The sequence below is a fragment of the Pelobates fuscus genome, chromosome 5 (genome assembly GCF_036172605.1).
Source record: "Pelobates fuscus isolate aPelFus1 chromosome 5, aPelFus1.pri, whole genome shotgun sequence".
NCBI lineage: Eukaryota > Metazoa > Chordata > Amphibia > Anura > Pelobatidae > Pelobates > Pelobates fuscus.
This window is the reverse complement of record NC_086321.1, coordinates 363,406,699-363,425,601: the sequence shown is the minus strand read 5'-3', so window position 1 is coordinate 363,425,601 and position 18,903 is coordinate 363,406,699. Positions and strand designations below refer to the sequence as shown.

Genomic DNA, 18,903 nt, shown 5'->3' with positions numbered 1-18,903 from the left:
TGTGAATATTTATCCCCCAGTTCATAGTTACCACCCAGGAGACCAAGTGTGGATTAAAGAGTGGAATAATGTACCGTTAGGGCCCAAGTGGAGAGGTTCATATGTTGTTCTTTTGTCTACCCATACAGCGATAAAAGTAGCCGAAGTGACTCCGTGGATACATCACTCCAGGGTTAAACTAGCAGCAGTCGATTCTTGGCAAATTACAGCAGATCCAGAGAATCCCTGCAAGATCCGGTTAAAACGCACGACTCAGTCGGAGTGACGAGGAACTTTGTGGATTACAAAATTTTATTGTTTCAGAGATTTGGTACGTGAGTGAGAGGGCCATAATAAAGCCTGTCCGCTCACCGACGTATAGTATATAAGCCAGGAAAAGTCTCGAAGGGACTCCTGTGAAGACGAGCAGAACTCCATTCCCTGCAGCCCTTACATCCTGGAAGCTGAGGTGCCTTCGCACGGACGAAGACTGAGGATGACGACGAAAGATGTGTTTATGATAATGTTTATTTATGTGTATTTTTATATTCAGGAAGGTAGAGGTACCGACACTCCTAGCTGTGAGGTATGCATTAAGACTACAAGAACAGGTAACCATATTTCCCAAACCCTAATTTGGCATTCACAATACGAGTGTAAAGGAGATGTATCAAGATGTAGATACCTAAATATAGAATATAGTGTGTGCCATTTAGGAGTAGGAGAACCTAGGTGCTTCAGTCCGGAGTATCAACCTCGTACAATTTGGTTGACTCTCAGAAATGGAGATCCTCAGGGGACCCTAATTAATAAGACGATGTTAGAATCCGTACATTCTTCGGGTGTTCTGCTATTTGATGCGTGTAAGGCGATATCAAGTGGTAGAAAGCCGTGGAATGTATGTGGGGATCTTAGATGGGAGAGGACGTATGGGTCTAACGATAAATATATTTGTCCCAGTAGTAAAAATAAATATGTGAGTCCTAGATGCCCAAATAGAGATTATAACTTTTGCCCATATTGGTCTTGTGTGGGGTGGGCAACTTGGGGACAGACAGTAGACAAGGACATGATTGTGACTAAGTTGCCTACCAGCCCATATTGTAAGTCTATGGAATGCAATCCAGTCCATATACTTATAAATAACCCCGACAAGTTCTTAGATACATATGGTAATTTATTTGGGTTTCAAATATATGGGACGGGTTTAGATCCTGGGACAATATTGTTTATAGGGATAGAGACTGATACGGTATCCTCCCAAACTCATCAAGTATACCATTCCTTTTATGAAGAGATGAGTATAGATAATAAGATCCCCCATAATGCTAAAAACCTGTTTATTGATTTAGCCGAAAGTATTGCCGGTAGTCTTAATGTTACCAACTGCTATGTGTGTGGAGGTACTAACATGGGAGACCAATGGCCTTGGGAAGCAAAGGAGGTAATGTCCGGTTCTGAGGCAGTTGACCAATTAATATCTACACAAGCCAATTATCATATGAGTGTTAGAGGTAAATCTGAGTGGAGATTAAAGACCTCCATCATAGGTTATGTTTGCATAGCAAGGAAAGGAATGATGTATAATACTTCTGTAGGAGAATTAACTTGTCTAGGGCAAAAAGCTTATGATGATGATACAAAGAATACAACTTGGTGGTCGGCTTCAAATGTCTCAGAACCATCTAACCCGTTTGCTAGATACGCCAATTTAAAGGATGTGTGGTTTGATCTATCCATCACATCTACCTGGAGAAATTTGTACTGGATTTGTGGTAAGAAAGCCTATTCGGAGTTGCCACAGGACTGGGAAGGGGCATGTGTGTTGGGTATGCTCAAACCATCCTTCTTCTTGTTACCTATTGAAACAGGTGAGACTTTAGGTGTTAAAGTGTATGATGTGAATCATAGGAAGAAAAGGGGACCCATAGAGATAGGCGCCTGGGAAGATAATGAATGGCCTCCCTAGCGTATTATAGATTATTATGGGCCAGCCACGTGGGCAGAAGATGGTACATTTGGTTATAGAACCCCTATTTATATGCTCAACCGTATTATAAGATTACAGGCGGTGGTTGAGATCATTACTAACGAGACATCACAAGCGCTCAATCTTCTAGCGAAGCACAATATCAGGATGAGGACAGCAGTATACCAAAATAGATTAGCCTTGGATTACCTTTTTATCAGTAGAGGGAGGTGTATGTGGGAAGTTTAACCTGAGCAATTGCTGTCTTCAAATAGATGACGAAGGGCAAGCAATAGCTGAGCTTACTAGCCATATGGTTAAACTAGCGCATGTGCCTACTCAGGTATGGAAAGGGTATAATCCAAGCAGTTGGTTTGGTAGCTGGTATGAGTGGTTTGGAGGGCTTAAGGCAGTGGTAGGTGGAGTCCTACTGATTTTAATGTTGTGTCTACTCCTGCCGTGTCTTATACCCTTAGTAGTTAGGTCTGTGCAAAGCCTGATAGAAAATATAGCAGAGAGGAAGGCTGCTGCACAGATAATGGCAATTTATAAATATAAGGCTCTAGATCAGGGAGAACCAATGCAGGAAGATGAGTGTTGAAGATTCATATCATAAGATAAGTCTGGTCTGGTTCAAGGTAACTTGCGGTGCATGCAAACTAAGGTTAAGTGATGCCTCAAGTAATTGTGAAATATCAAGAGGCATCAAAGGGGGGAATGTGGTGGAATCTCGGTAAAAATAAATTTAGTAGGCCGAGATTACCACGTGGCATGTGTACGTGCATATGCTGACGTATCGATCAGTTGGTTGCACGAGGCAAGATACGATCAGTAGTGTACGGAGCATGTGCAAGAATACAGGATGTAGTATTCCCCTCCTCCATTGTGCTGGACAGGCCATGCGGTCAAGCAGGAAGTTAATTCTTATTTGTATTGATTGGTCAAGAGACTGTGCGGGTGGAGCTTAATATGGGAGGAGTTATGTACCTATATAAGGAGCCTGCACTATTGTCCGGGGCTCAGAACTTGCTGTATTTTGGTGACATTAGTCCCTCTGAGTCCCGATCGGTGATCCAATAAAGAATCTCTTCCTTCCTGAAGAAACCTGTGTCCATCTCTCTGTGCTTGGCTTCCGTCAGTTTCTCCGGTATCACTTCTCCCCCTATATTTCAGCTTAGCATCATCCTAGAAATGTAGTCACATCCTTTTCTTTCTGTCTCCCTCGCTTAGTTTTAATTCTCTGTTCTCATTTCTATGCCAGCCACACTTCCATCTTCACCCATATATTATTACGTCATGATGGACAGTCCTGATTTTGGGCCCCTGTCCCACCAAATCAAGCTTTTCTGTTGGTGCCTTGAAAACCCTGTAAAACACAGCACGTCTATAAAACAATACAGGCACTCATGTGCAAAACTAACTCTGCGTGGGCAGCCTGGCAGTCACAGATATTTTGTGCATGCATGCCAGGCTGACATGTTCTGTTCAGTAGGTGTGACCAGTGAGTCAGTGGGGCAGCAGTACCCCTTCAGGCACCCTCTCCTAAATTTGGAAGGTATTAAGATGGAAAGAGAGGGGATTCCTTGTACACCCCAATGCAATGTGTAATTTGCTCTTCCAGTTCTACAGCATTCCATTTGCCCCAACTCATACGTCAGAAACCTTTACCTACCCTTCAGGCCAGTCACATTTACCCCAACATATCAATCTTGTTGTCCCCCACTCCTCCGACTATCCACGTGACAATGCTGTACCAGTTCTGTTTGCTACATAAATTAAAAGGAAATAAAGCTCAGCCTATTCCCACTAATAAAAATCTGATTATATTCTCCTTCATTAATATCGGAGCTTTATTCAAGTAAATATATTAGAGGAATTGATTCACCTCTCCAGTACTCTTCCTTGTCCATTTGTGTGCTTTTTGTAATAGAAATGTAAAGCATTTCATGTTCAAACCTAATCACAACGGAGTTATTCCCAAAAATGCCATCTACAAATTGGCACTGCAGACTTTATAGCTGTGCCTAGAGTCCCCCCTCATAATAAATGCAGGCAGAGTATTCACAGCCAAAAAATCTCTAGTTATTTAGTACATGAACAGCCAGGGAGAGGGCTCTACCATTTTCAGTCCTGCTGCATATGGCAGAGGAAGTGATCAGAGAATCAGTAGGGAAATCTGTCTCTCCAGCTGAAGCAGAGGGGAAGCTAAATTGGATTTAATGTGTATGTTTCTTGCTCTAAGATGCAAAGATATTTCTATTCTATTAATACTTAGATAAGAGGAAGATTTTAATATCATATTTGCACCTATGGATTACGTGTAGGTAACTGTAGCTGTGAATGATTCATGCTCCAAGTATTAATCTTATCAACTCCCTATCTAAACTGGACACAGCTCCATATCTAAACTGGACACAGCTCCCTATCTAAACTGGACACAACTCCCTATCTAAACTGGACACAGCTCCCTATCTAAACTGGACACCGCTCCCTATCTAAACTGGGCACAGCTCCCTATCTAAACTGGGCGCAGCTCCCTATCTAAACTGGGCGCAGCTCCCTATCTAAACTGGGCGCAGCTCCCTATCTAAACTGGACACAACTCCCTATCTAAACTGGACACAACTCCCTATCTAAGCTGGACACAACTCCCTATCTAAGCTGGACACAACTCCCTATCTAAACTGAACAGAGCTCCCTATCTAAACTGAACAGAGCTCCCTATCTAAACTGAACAGAGCTCCCTATCTAAACTGAACAGAGCTCCCTATCTAAACTGGACACAGCTCCCTATCTAAACTGGACACAACTCCCTATCTAAACTGGACACAGCTCCCTATCTAAACTGGACACAGCTCCCTATCTAAACTGGACACAGCTCCCTATCTAAACTGGACACAGCTCCCTATCTAAGCTGGACACAGCTCCCTATCTAAGCTGGACACAGCTCCCTATCTAAGCTGGACACAGCTCCATATCTAAACTGGACACAACTCCCTATCTAAACTGGACACAGCTCCCTATCTAAACTGGACACAGCTCCCTATCTAAACTGGACACAGCTCCCTATCTAAACTGGACACAGCTCCCTATCTAAACTGGACACAGCTCCCTATCTAAGCTGGACACAGCTCCCTATCTAAGCTGGACACAACTCCCTATCTAAACTGGACACAACTTTCTATCTAAACTGGACACAACTTTCTATCTAAACTGGACACAACTTTCTATCTAAACTGGACACAACTCCCTATCTAAACTGGACACAACTCCCTATCTAAACTGGACACAGCTCCATATCTAAACTGGACACAACTCCCTATCTAAACTGGACACAGCGCCCTATCTAAACTGGACACAACTCCCTATCTAAACTGGACACAGCTCCCTATCTAAACTGGACACAGCTCCCTATCTAAACTGGACACAACTCCCTATCTAAACTGGACACAACTCCCTATCTAAACTGGACACAGCTCCCTATCTAAACTGGACACAACTCCCTATCTAAGCTGGACACAACTTTCTATCTAAACTGGACACAACTCCCTATCTAAACTGGACACAACTCCCTATCTAAACTGGACACAACTCCCTATTTACACTGGACACAACTCCCTATCTAAACTGGACACAACTCCCTATCTAAACTGGACACAACTCCCTATCTAAGCTGGACACAACTTTCTATCTAAACTGGACACAACTCCCTATCTAAACTGGACACAACTCCCTATCTAAACTGGACACAACTCCCTATCTAAACTGGACACAACTCCCTATCTAAACTGGACACAACTCCCTATCTAAACTGGACACAACTCCCTATCTAAACTGGACACAACTCCCTATCTAAACTGGACACAACTCCCTATCTAAACTGGACACAGCTCCCTATCTAAACTGGACACAACTCCCTATCTAAGCTGGACACAACTTTCTATCTAAACTGGACACAACTTTCTATCCAAGCTGGACACAACTTTCTATCTAAACTGGACACAACTCCCTATCTAAACTGGACACAACTCCCTAGCTAAACTGGACACAACTCCCTATCTACACTGGACACAACTCCCTATCTACACTGGACACAACTCCCTATTTACACTGGACAGAGCCTGTTGCTAAAAGTTTGCTGTTGAACGACACAATTTCTGTGCTAATAACAAATACAAATACAGCCAAGCTGTTACAATTTAGCGCTCCTGTAGTCATTACATATAGGGTCAATATTTCATACACTGGGACGTATTAGCCAGTTGTCAGGATAGGAAGCGGTATATAGGGGCATAGATTCTTAGGGCACCCACTCTTGGTACTATGAATGTGTATGTTTATATTAAATGTTTTAATCGCCCAGACAGGCAATAACAAGTAGGTATCTAGGGAAAGGGGGCAAAGACTACCCTCTCAGCCAGTTCACAAATTGAGCTGCATTACTACTGCTCCAAAAACAGCGGCTGTGTGCCCACCCCATGTATCACCGGGAGGCAGACTTAGCCATCAGAGCCTTTTGCGTACCATAAAGGAAAAGCATTTAAATGGGCTACCAATCCTTCCCTCCATTGATCCCCTCTTTAGCTGAGCAGCAAGGGGAGACTGACTGCAGACACAGTATGTGTTAGTGAATTCTAACTAAATAAGGATGTTGGAAGATGAGTGGTCACCTTGTACTGCAGTAAAAGACCTTGTAGAGGAGTTATATCATATTTGCATTATATACCATGCCATCACATCTATGTAAGAGTTGCTTAATGGTTGCTAAATGTATTCAGACACCAGAAGCACAGAACAATACAATCATGCTTTCATTCAAATGTATTCATGCTCAAGACATAGAAAAGTAAACTCACATAATGCATTTATATATCACACACACAAATAAGAACATACATGTGCATTTATAGTTTTATATATAGCTCTTTAATTTATAGTTAAAACATGGCCTTTTAGAAGCTTTTAATAACGGAGAATGTTGCCCATTCATAGATGGCTACTTTGAACGATTTCTGGATGGATGGGATTTTCTGATAAAGGGGAACGTGAAAATGAAACCCAGTCCTGTTTCCAGACAGCTCAATTTGCAGCAGAGACTCCCAGCACTTTGGACTGAGTCTTAATGGGTTAGCTGGGTGTATTAAGACAATGTGAGATTGACGGCAGCAGATGTTATGGCTTACATGTGTTACGCGGGTTTCTATAAGAGCCACGACAGTGAAAGAACGTAACATGGAACAAAATCATCAAAGGCCAAGAGTCTGAGAGCAAAGGTTGCACCTGTCTCTAACCTGTAACACTTAATCCAGAATCCATTTAAAAGGGATTGGGTACTCCGGTTAATGGTTAAGCCAGGCAGGTATAGTTGCACGCCATAATACATCAGCCTTCAAAAAGTGAGGACAGTGGGAACAATGGCATTTTTAAGAGGAATTCTGACATTAGCTCCAAGCTGAGAATACAGGGTAAAATGTATATTTTATGATGTGCAGCTAACAAAATGCACATGGGAGCAGGGATGATTTCCAGGCTTTCAACTCAACGAAGCATAAAAAAATAAATAAATAAATACTACGCTTACAGAAAAACATCCCACGGAAAATAACTTTTATTCTTGAGCCAAATGATCAGATACGAAAATGACTTCTAATTGATATGCATAAATATAGCTGGGAAAATGTAGTAACATTCTAAATTATAAAAGTTGAGCAATTAGCAGGAACATTCCACTTTGTTTCCACGGTGATTGCTCTACATTTAGAACGTTGCCCCAGAGTTGCTGTTTATGTATATGGTTTTCTTGCTTATTAATCCAACCTGGGGATATTATATTTTACCTTCAAACAGTGGCATGCTCACAGGCGGCAGAGGAAATAGCACATTCGCTGTGCAGTTTCCTGTATTTCATTATGGGTTGTTTTGCTTTTGGTTCATCTTTTTGTTTTGTTTGTTTTAGCTTATCTTAAGGAGAGTCAGAGGAGGTGAAGCAGTTCCTGAACAGAGCAGAACAATAATCATTTCACTGATGGAGAGAACTTTACTGCTTTTTCCTAACAACCAGTTCATCAGTTGAGACTTTAACGTAAGCATCCAACAAGATTAGCAATACAGAACAAATAAATAAATTGCTGATTTATCACAAACAATTTTACAAGGTTTAGGCCAGAACCTAGCACGGAAATAAGAACCAACAAGACAGGGTGTTCAGACAAGAACAAATATTTGTCATCTGGACCTGGACATTCTAACTAGCCAGGTTGACAGTTCTGAAGGGTTGTCTTAGAGTGCCAGCGATTCTAAGCCACCCTAAAAAAATGAGAGTGGGTATTCTGAAAAATGTAAAACTGTGGTAAGGCTTAGAGTCATCTTTAGGATATGTATTTACAAACACTGCTAGGAGGGAATTCGTTTTTTTCAAAGAAAATTATTTGCATTTTTTGAGTATTTTGAATTACACGTTGATTAATAGGCTTCATTCTAAGGAAGAAAAAATAACCGGCACAGCAATTCTTCAGAAATATGACTTATCTGCCCCAGTTTATTTATAGTGAGTCGAATCGGTTACCTGTGTGACTAGCTGTTCATGTGTCAGACCGTTGATCCATCGAGTGTAACGTTCGGTAGCCCCCGCTGGTTCCCTTTTCACCTGACATCCCACAATCTGAGGGAAGAGAACAGGCAGTTAGTTAAAGGGACACTTCGAACCACTAATGCACTTTAGCTTGCTGAAATGCTTCATGTGTGAAGAGTGCGTCCTCTTTTTTCATTTTACAAAAATTGGTACTTTCACAAATGAACCTGGTTACACACCCATGGCTGTCAATCAGACAACCGGTACTGTTACTTCCTGGGTTGTTTAGCTCAGTGGAACTAAACCTAAGAGGCAGCATTTACCCAGAGCACATGCCTTGCAAAGAGTTCTCATCGAGCTGCACTGGGAAGTCTGTGATTGGACAGTCACAGAAGGTCTGGGCGGGGTTAGAAGGGGAGGGCTTCCAAATGCAGCAGACAAGCAAACTGCAGCTTTTGCAATTTGTTTTTAGGTATACCTCCAATGAAAAAATACATAATTAATTGAATGCATGTTTTCTTTTGGGGTATATCTACTAAACAATGATTTTTCTTTGTATTTATGCATTGGCGTGTCCTTTTAAAGGACTGTAGCACTGATGAGAAATATACCAGGATGTAAAAATTTTATTTAAAAAATAGTCACGTATTAAAAAAAGAAACACTAATAATTTAACTAATTTCTAGCAGGCTGAGTTGCTGGCCACTGAATGAACAGTCAGAAAGAGGAGCCTTTGGTAACAAAGAAGTAGGTACAATATCTCAGCAATCCTATTGCCAATAGTAACTTGGCCACACTTCTGTGTTTTGAAGAACTGAAAAATATATGAACCGTGAATTGTGATGAGAAGACAAATGACCTACATTTAATTGGCTGAATTTGATTCTCATTTTACCCCAGCACCCCTGTTATTTTCACCCGTTATTTTGGCGTAATGTTCACATTTGTTTATTTTATTTTTCTACCTAAATCTAAACCTCAGAACCCCCTCCCCTTGCCTTACAGGTAACCACCGATAAATTGAAGAGTATTAATTTGACAAGACAGCAAACCTAATTACACTTTTGGATTGAAATCAAGATCACATTCCAAGTGGAGCTATCAATTAGGATAAATAATTCCCCGTCTGATCCCTCTGATGGATCCAACAACGTTCCCTCCTCTGGAATTGTGGAGTTTGTCCACATAAGCCAGGGATTTCTGGCAGTTAAATGTAAATAAGCGTTCAGAGCTTGTTACTCCAAATATCACAGTGTTCAGTTCTGCATTTTGTCTAATTTATAGGTAGTTGTGCGATCCTCCTACCAAAAACAGCTTCAGCACCGTAATATGTCCACAGACATGCAATCTGGCTGAAATGACCTTGAACTTCCCTTGTATAAAGGGGTTAAATGAAAATGGAGCTAGTTTAAAGACTGTTAAAAGGTTCGAATAAGGCTAAAAGTGAGAAAAGATAGAAAATATGATAAATTGAGAGGCGGTGTCGTTTATTGTGAAACTACAGGCTTTTCTTTTTCCATTTAGAGAATAACCTTGTGCATATTCTAAAAATGTTTAAATAACTACAGTAAGACTGGTTTAAAACAAACTGGATTTATTTTTGTAGATCTATACAGAGCTGTAGTGGTTATGTTGTTTAACGTGTCCCTATAAACTCTATAATATTATTAGCTTTGCCAGCTAGACGTAGTGGAGAGTAACACAGAATTGGCACACTTCAGCCCAAAATCCTCCAGGAAAAAAAAAATGTAAAAAAAGAAGAATGTTTCGAATTCAACGCTTTCAGTAAAAAAATGTGCTAACTTTTTTTTATCAGTTCTGTTTTAATGAACACAACACATGTATATCTATACAAAACTGAATTATAACCTTATGCATTGAACTAGATGTGCAAGTGAATCGTTTGTTCAGCAAAGTGTTTCAATAAAAAAACAAAAACAAGAGAAAACAAACAGCAAGTCATCGTTACAGGCCTTGAGAAAAAATAGCCAGCTGAAACGATTTTTTTTTTTTTTTAAATAATCAAATGATTTTTATTGCTTTGGCAGCATTACTTGTGACTCAACACCAAACAAGTCTTCAAAATAAACTCTCTTGGTTACACATAACAGAAAGCAGATTGCAACACTTTGTTTCAACACATGACAAATATATACGGTAATATGCGGAAACACGGCTTGGTGTTTCTGTGAGGCATTTCGTTGTTTCATTGTAATAAAATTAAACATTTTTTAAAAATAATTATTTTCATTACTGTGTGCACAACAAAACCATATTATTTAATTGTTATAGGTAAAATCAGGCATGGTCAAAATAAGCCCCATCTGTTTTCAAGACTTTAGGCATCAGTTTTTTTTTTTGTTACTTTATTTTTAAAACAGCCGGCCGAAATAAAGTACCAAAAAAAAAAAAAGCAATCAAGTTTTATCCGATCGTTTGCTTCTGTCTAGTGCTCATCTTCACTTTAAAGTATAGAATAAAATTGTGGAGCATTGTGCTGTAACGATTTGGGCTAACCCCATACCGTATGTTTAGTGACACTTAGGAAACATACCACCACAAAAACCACAAGCATCGCACTAAAAATGCATAAACCCCTCTCTATGCATAAAGAAAAATTATATAAATAATGTACGAACAAGTTCCCCCCCCCCCCCAAACTTTTAATTGCTTATATAAATGATTCAAGTAATTTAAAGGGACAGTATAATCACCCAGACCACTTCAGCTCAATGAAGTGGTCCGGGTGCAACGTCCTTCAGGTTTTAACCCTTCAAATGCAAACAAAGCAGTTTCAGAGAAACTGCTATGTGTTCATTTGGGGTTAAGCCAGCTTCTAGTGGCTGTCTTCCTGACAGCCACTAGAGGCTCATCTGCGACGCTGGAGGCATATGCTTTCCTATTAACAGCTTGAATGTGCGCGCGGCGCTTGAGGTGCATGCGCATTCAGCTTCACTGACATCGGCGGTGGCAGGAGAGGTCCCCAGCGCCGAGGGAGCCCGGCGCTGGAATAAGGTAAGTAACTGAAGGGGTTTTAACCTCTTAGCGTCACGGGAGGGGGATCCTGAGGGTGGGGGCACCCTCAGGGCACTACAGTGTCAGGAAAACTGCTATGTTTTCCTGACACTATAGTGATCCTTTAACCCCTTAAGGACACATGACATGTGTGACATGTCATGATTCCCTTTTATTCCAGAAGTTTGGTCCTTAAGGGGTTAAATAGCCTTCTACGATATTCTAATATTGCCTTAAATTGTGCTGCTCGTGTGTCATTTGATCAGAATGCATTGTTGTGCCAATTAGTTGCTTGTAACCACTAGGTACTGGCAAAGTGGATTAGTGAATGATGGGAGAGAGTCTGTGCACATCTGCAGAGGAAGTGGGAGATGGAGGTTTCAGAGGTATTCCAAAACAAGGAGATAAGCAAAGTGGACATCACCACATAAACATATCCGAGCCTCTATAATTCTCACAGTAATGACCAGCTGGCTCAGGGTACGAGGGAGATTAAAACCAACAGAATCAGATTTCCTTGAAGCCTTTTTTCTCTAATTGGTCACATCACCTCATACAGTCAGTTCAAATAAAAGAACACCATCTTTTTTTGTCAATTAAAATGTTTCAATTTGGGAGGGGGACGGAGATGACAAAATGGCATTTAAACTGATACTTCAATTTACAGAGTAAAAAAAAAGAAAATTCGGACTATGGTTTAAAAAGAGCTTACAGTGTTTAAATTAAATATTCCACCCAGTAAGTTTATATTTGCTGGATATAATGGAAGTTACCAAGAAAAAATGCTAGCATCCATTCGGTACAAATTCAGTTCCCACCATGCAGCACGCAAAGTTACAGTCACAATACTGTAAAGTCTCTGTGTAAAAACAAACAGTGGCGGCCCAGTTCATAATGTTGCTGATTTAAGGGGACAAAATGTGAGGGTGTGTATGCCCATACATAGAAACCCAGGGCAAACAGCAATATTAAATACGGTAGTAATGTATTACCAGCCCTTTGGTTCGTCAGGCCTAATATATAAAGGCCAGAGAGACAGTATGCATGCAGACACAGAATAAACTGAACGGTTCTGGTGTACCTAATGTACCACACAGGAGAGAGGGAGACGGACTAGCACTAAGCTGCTCGAAAACTGGTAATGATAGGGATTCACTAAAAACCTATATAGAGCAAGGGAAAATAACTCTCTAGAAGAGTGGGAATACCAGGAGCTGGCTCGGTGACTAATGGCTAAAATACTACTAAATAGAGAATAAAAATATAAAAATATAAATATGTGGTACTATGCCTTTAAATCTGGAATAGACAAAGTATCCCTATAAATGTGCAAAAATGTGAATAAAGGTGCTATGAGTGGAGATCTCAAATAAACGTAATATCCCTTTAAATGTGCAAAAATACAAAGAGCTATACCTTTAAATATCCTTTAAGAATGTGCAAACATGCAAAGCAGTGCTATATAGGGGGGTGATAAATAGAAAAAAATCATATATATATATATATATATATATATATATATATATATATATATATATATATATATATAAATAGATACAAAAATACAAAAAGGAAAAAATGAGAGACCAAATTCTCTGCTGGATGACCAACAAATATGTATGAAACTGGTGTCTATATCCCAAACAACATGAGGGATAAATGATACCTGTTGCAAATAATATACTTAGTAAAAGATAGAAGTAACAAATAAGCTATACAGTACAAGGAACTGTTAGCTTTAGGCAATAAAAATGGAAACAATATATCGCTGGAAAACTGAAGCATAAAACTGGATCACTTCATATAAAAAATGCCAGTTTATTGAATATATTAAAATAACTTGGAAAAAGTTAAATATAATAAAAATACAGGTCACACTAGATTCAGAAGTGCATTACCAGACTGATGCATAGAAAAATAACAGCAAGGACCTTCGGATTGTTAAGGATGGATACGGATTGTGATGATTCAATATACAGCTGCCGGTGAGGATGGCTTGTGTCTGTGAGCACGTCCCGAGCAGGAGCCTCACTTCAGGGGACGTGCAGGACAGATGCCTCCGGTGGCGGTACTTTCCAAACAGGTCCTGCGTATGGAGATTAGTGGTGCTGCTGGTACATGCGTCTGATCCTGTGTGTTGCTGGGACGCCTGTCTTACGCGTTTCGTAGGGAATGGGCCCTACTTCATCAGAGACATAATAGTGTCTAGTGCTTCAGTTCTTCTTTATATACATTGCCTAATTATCAATCATACGTTTAGGTGTTTAAACCAATATATTCTATACTAATAAAAACAGTATTTGTACCTGCATAAAATGATACATATATATATATATATATAAAATGCAAATCATTGCCACTAGGGTAAAAACAATATTTATAAAATCTCATAAAATGTAGACAAATACATAGGACCGGTAAATGCAAAAATACAAAAAAGCAATATATGAATGTTCCAAATGAAAGTAACATATATAATGAATTAATTAGAGATGATAGAATGCTGGACATAAAATGCTGGACATAATTATATATACATAAAGATAGGTGGATAAAATCATAATAGTATATTAACTACATATGGATAACCAATACTAGATAGGTACCATATAGGTATAGTGTGAATCCATCCTTCTAGGAGAAAACAGGAGAAAAATAATAATTAATGATAAATAATATAATAATATACAAAATAATAATAAATAAATAATCCCTGGTGGTGGTCTATAACTATAAATAAAGATGGGAAAAAAAAAAAAAAAGAAGATAGGGACTTTAAATAAAGATGAAAAAAAAAAAAAAAAAAAAAGAAGATAGGGACTTTAAATAAAGATTTAAAAAAAAAAAAAAAAAAAGATAGGGACTTTAAGTAAAGATGTAAAAAAAAAAGATAGGGACTTTAAATAAAGATTTAAAAATAAAAAATAAAGAAAAGATATATATAATTTAACAATTTAAAAAATTGATTAAAAATAGGGGGGAGAGGAAATGATCAATGAACAGCTGGACAAAAATAATATTATAGGAAGGCATTAAGCTCAAAATCTACATGGAGTCCCTTAGGGGCCAAAGTCCCTAACTTAAAAATCCACTTGGCTTCTGTCTGATCTAGAGCCTTATCAATGCTACCTCCTCTCCAGTGGGTATTCACTTTCTCAATAGGCATAAATGCAAGTCCTGTGGGGTCTCCCCCATGTATCTCTTTAAAGTGCTTGGAAAGATTATTCAAGTGTGCAAGTCACAAATGGAAGAAATGAAACAGAGATTCCTGAAAAAGGGTTATCCCCCAACACTATTAGAAGAATCTATGGATATAGCACTTACCACCCCAAGAGAGGATACCTTATGCAAGAAACCCAGTACCTCAGAAGTATCCAATTCAGCACCCACCTTTATCACTAAATATAATCATCAATTTCATACAATACAGAAGACACTAAGGAAGCATTGGGGGATCCTTAAGAATGATCCAAGGCTATCTAAATTCCTCGACAATCAACCTCAGATTATTTTTACTAGGGCACCCAACCTGCAACTTATATTGGCACCGACCACTAAACCTGAAAGTGCTGATTTGGATCAAGGTACCATCAGTGGCTTCACAAGATGCAAGAAGTGTCTAGCATGTAGAAATAATCCATCATTAGAAGACACAACCACTGGATTTCAATCCCTCACTACTCAAGAGGAATATGATATCAAGACCAACATGGACTGTACTACATCAGGAGTCATCTATTTAATAACATGTCCATGCCCACAACAATATATTGGACGTACAAAAAGACCCCTAAAAATATGTATTGCTGAACACATTAGAAATATTAAGAAGGGACTTCCAACTCATAATCTTTCCAAGCACTTTAAAGAGATACATGGGGGAGACCCCACAGGACTTGCATTTATGCCTATTGAGAAAGTGAATACCCACTGGAGAGGAGGTAGCATTGATAAGGCTCTAGATCAGACAGAAGCCAAGTGGATTTTTAAGTTAGGGACTTTGGCCCCTAAGGGACTCAATGTAGATTTTGAGCTTAATGCCTTCCTATAATATTATTTTTGTCCAGCTGTTCATTGATCATTTCCTCTCCCCCCTATTTTTAATCAATTTTTTAAATTGTTAAATTATATATATCTTTTCTTTATTTTTTATTTTTAAATCTTTATTTAAAGTCCCTATCTTTTTTTTTTTTACATCTTTATTTAAAGTCCCTATCTTCTTTTTTTTTTTCATCTTTATTTAAAGTCCCTATCTTCTTTTTTTTTTTCCCATCTTTATTTATAGTTATAGACCACCACCAGGGATTATTTATTTATTATTATTTTGTATATTATTATATTATTTATCATTAATTATTATTTTTCTCCTGTTTTCTCCTAGAAGGATGGATTCACACTATACCTATATGGTACCTATCTAGTATTGGTTATCCATATGTAGTTAATATACTATTATGATTTTATCCACCTATCTTTATGTATATATAATTATGTCCAGCATTTTATGTCCAGCATTCTATCATCTCTAATTAATTCATTATATATGTTACTTTCATTTGGAACATTCATATATTGCTTTTTTGTATTTTTGCATTTACCGGTCCTATGTATTTGTCTACATTTTATGAGATTTTATAAATATTGTTTTTACCCTAGTGGCAATGATTTGCATTTTATATATATATATATATATATGTATCATTTTATGCAGGTACAAATACTGTTTTTATTAGTATAGAATATATTGGTTTAAACACCTAAACGTATGATTGATAATTAGGCAATGTATATAAAGAAGAACTGAAGCACTAGACACTATTATGTCTCTGATGAAGTAGGGCCCATTCCCTACGAAACGCGTAAGACAGGCGTCCCAGCAACACACGGGATCAGACGCATGTACCAGCAGCACCACTAATCTCCATACGCAGGACCTGTTTGGAAAGTACCGCCACCGGAGGCATCTGTCCTGCACGTCCCCTGAAGTGAGGCTCCTGCTCGGGACGTGCTCACAGACACAAGCCATCCTCACCGGCAGCTGTATATTGAATCATCACAATCCGTATCCATCCTTAACAATCCGAAGGTCCTTGCTGTTATTTTTCTATGCATCAGTCTGGTAATGCACTTCTGAATCTAGTGTGACCTGAATTTTTATTATATTTAACTTTTTCCAAGTTATTTTAATATATTCAATAAACTGGCATTTTTTATATGAAGTGATCCAGTTTTATGCTTCAGTTTTCCAGCGATATATTGTTTCCATTTTTATTGCCTAAAGCTAACAGTTCCTTGTACTGTATAGCTTATTTGTTACTTCTATCTTTTACTAAGTATATTATTTGCAACAGGTATCATTTATCCCTCATGTTGTTTGGGATATAGACACCAGTTTCATACATATTTGTTGGTCATCCAGCAGAGAATTTGGTCTCTCATTTTTTCCTTTTTGTATTTTTGTATCTATTTATATATATATATATATATATATATATATATATATATATATATATATATATATATATATATATATATACATAGGCGTGCGCAGCCTATTGCATTAGGGTGTGCACCCTAAAGCACAAACACACGCCGCATGTATATGTGTATATATATATATATATATATATACACACACACACATATATACATACACTGCTGTGTGTGTGTGTGTGCTGTTAGTGTGCTGTGTGAGGGTGGTGTGTGTAAGGGTGCTGCTGTGTGTGTGTATGTGTGAGGGTGCTGGTAGTGTGCTATGTGGGTGAGGGTGTTTGTGTGTGTGTGTGGGTGAGGGTGTTTGTGTGTGTGTGTGTGTTAGGGTCCTGTTAGTGTGCTGTGTGAGGGTGATGTTTGTGTGATGTGTGTGTGATGGTGCTGTGTGTGTGAGGGTGCTGTTTGTGTGATGTGTGTGGGTGTCATGTATTTCTGAGGGTGCTGTTTGTGTGTGTGTGTTTGCGAGGGTGTTGTTAGTGTGCTGTGTGTGAGGGTGTTGTGTGTTTGTAAAGGTGCTGTGTGTGTTTGTGAGGGTGGGGTTAGTGTACTGTGTGTGTGCGGGTGCTGTATGTGTGCTGTTTGGGTGCTGTGTGTGTGAGGGTGCTGTGTGTGTGCTGTTTGTGTGAGAGTGCTGTATGTCTGTAGGTGCTTTTTGTGTGTGGGTGCTGTATGTGTGTGTGTGTGCTGTATGTTTGGACAGGTTGTGGAGGTGGGGGCAGATTAGTAAATATCCCCCCTCCCTTCTTACCTTATGTAGGGAGGGGGGATCCTTGCTGCCATGTGCCATCCCTGGTGGTCCAGTGGAGAGTGAACTCTAGCCTGCGGGGCTAGAGTTAACTCTCGTGAGATCTGAGCGTTGCCGCGGCAACGCTCAGATCTCGCCAGAGGAACCTGGCGGAGCTGCTGTCTAGAGCTCCCCGGGTCCTCTCCTGCCTCCCTTCATGCTGCTGTGGGCCGGTGAGGTAGATCTTTGATCTCCCCGCCGGCCCATGGAGGCTTAGAGCAGAGCCGACACTCAGCGCCGGTTCTGCGTGAGCCGACAGGGGAGAATAAAGTCCTGGGGAATAAAGTGTGGGAACCAAGATTCCCACCCCCCCCAAAAAATAATATACACTCCAGTGTGTGTATGTATGTGTGTGTGTGTGTGTGTGTGTGTGTGTGTGTGTGTGTGTATATATATATATATATATACACACACACTGACACGCATACTCAAACACACACACATACACTCACAGACACACACACACTCATACATTCATAGACACACACATTCACAGACACACTCATACATTCACAGACACACATATTCACATACACTGACACACATACACATTCACAGACACACATTCACAGATACACATACACACATACACTCACACACACACATTCACAGACACACACACACATATTCACATACACACACACATTCACAGACATACACACACACAGACACACACACATACACAGTCAAAGACACACACACACAAACAGACACACACACACACACACAGACACACACACACACACAAACACAGTCACATTCACACACACACAAATTATAATTTTTTTAATTAAAAAAATGTCCACCCAGCCTCCCTACCTGGAGTGCTGGCGTGGACTTGTCCCTGGGGTCCAGTGGGTCGGGCGGCTCTCTCAATATCAGCCGCGGCGAGGGAGCTGTGAGCTCTCTGCTCCCTCTCGCCGCGCGGGCTGTCTGCTGTAGCTGGGAGCCGGAATATGACGTCATATTACGGCTCCCAGCATCAGCAAGCAGCGCGCGGCGAGAGGGAGCAGAGAGCTCACAGCTCCCTCGCCGCGGCTGATATTGAGAGAGCCGACCGGGGGGGGGGGGTCCATATCCTCTTGCCCCCCC

At 39.8% G+C, this 18,903-nt stretch overlaps 1 protein-coding gene across 1 annotated transcript in view; it reads right to left on the bottom strand.

Moving 5' to 3' along the window:
• The window catches only part of B3GNTL1 (UDP-GlcNAc:betaGal beta-1,3-N-acetylglucosaminyltransferase like 1), a 292,749-nt gene that overhangs the window by 160,793 nt on the left and 113,053 nt on the right, over nucleotides 1–18,903 (bottom strand). The window contains exon 7 of the mRNA XM_063456053.1: nucleotides 8,514–8,609. Coding sequence (XP_063312123.1) covers nucleotides 8,514–8,609 — 96 coding nt within the window. The remainder of the gene's footprint in view (nucleotides 1–8,513; nucleotides 8,610–18,903) is intronic.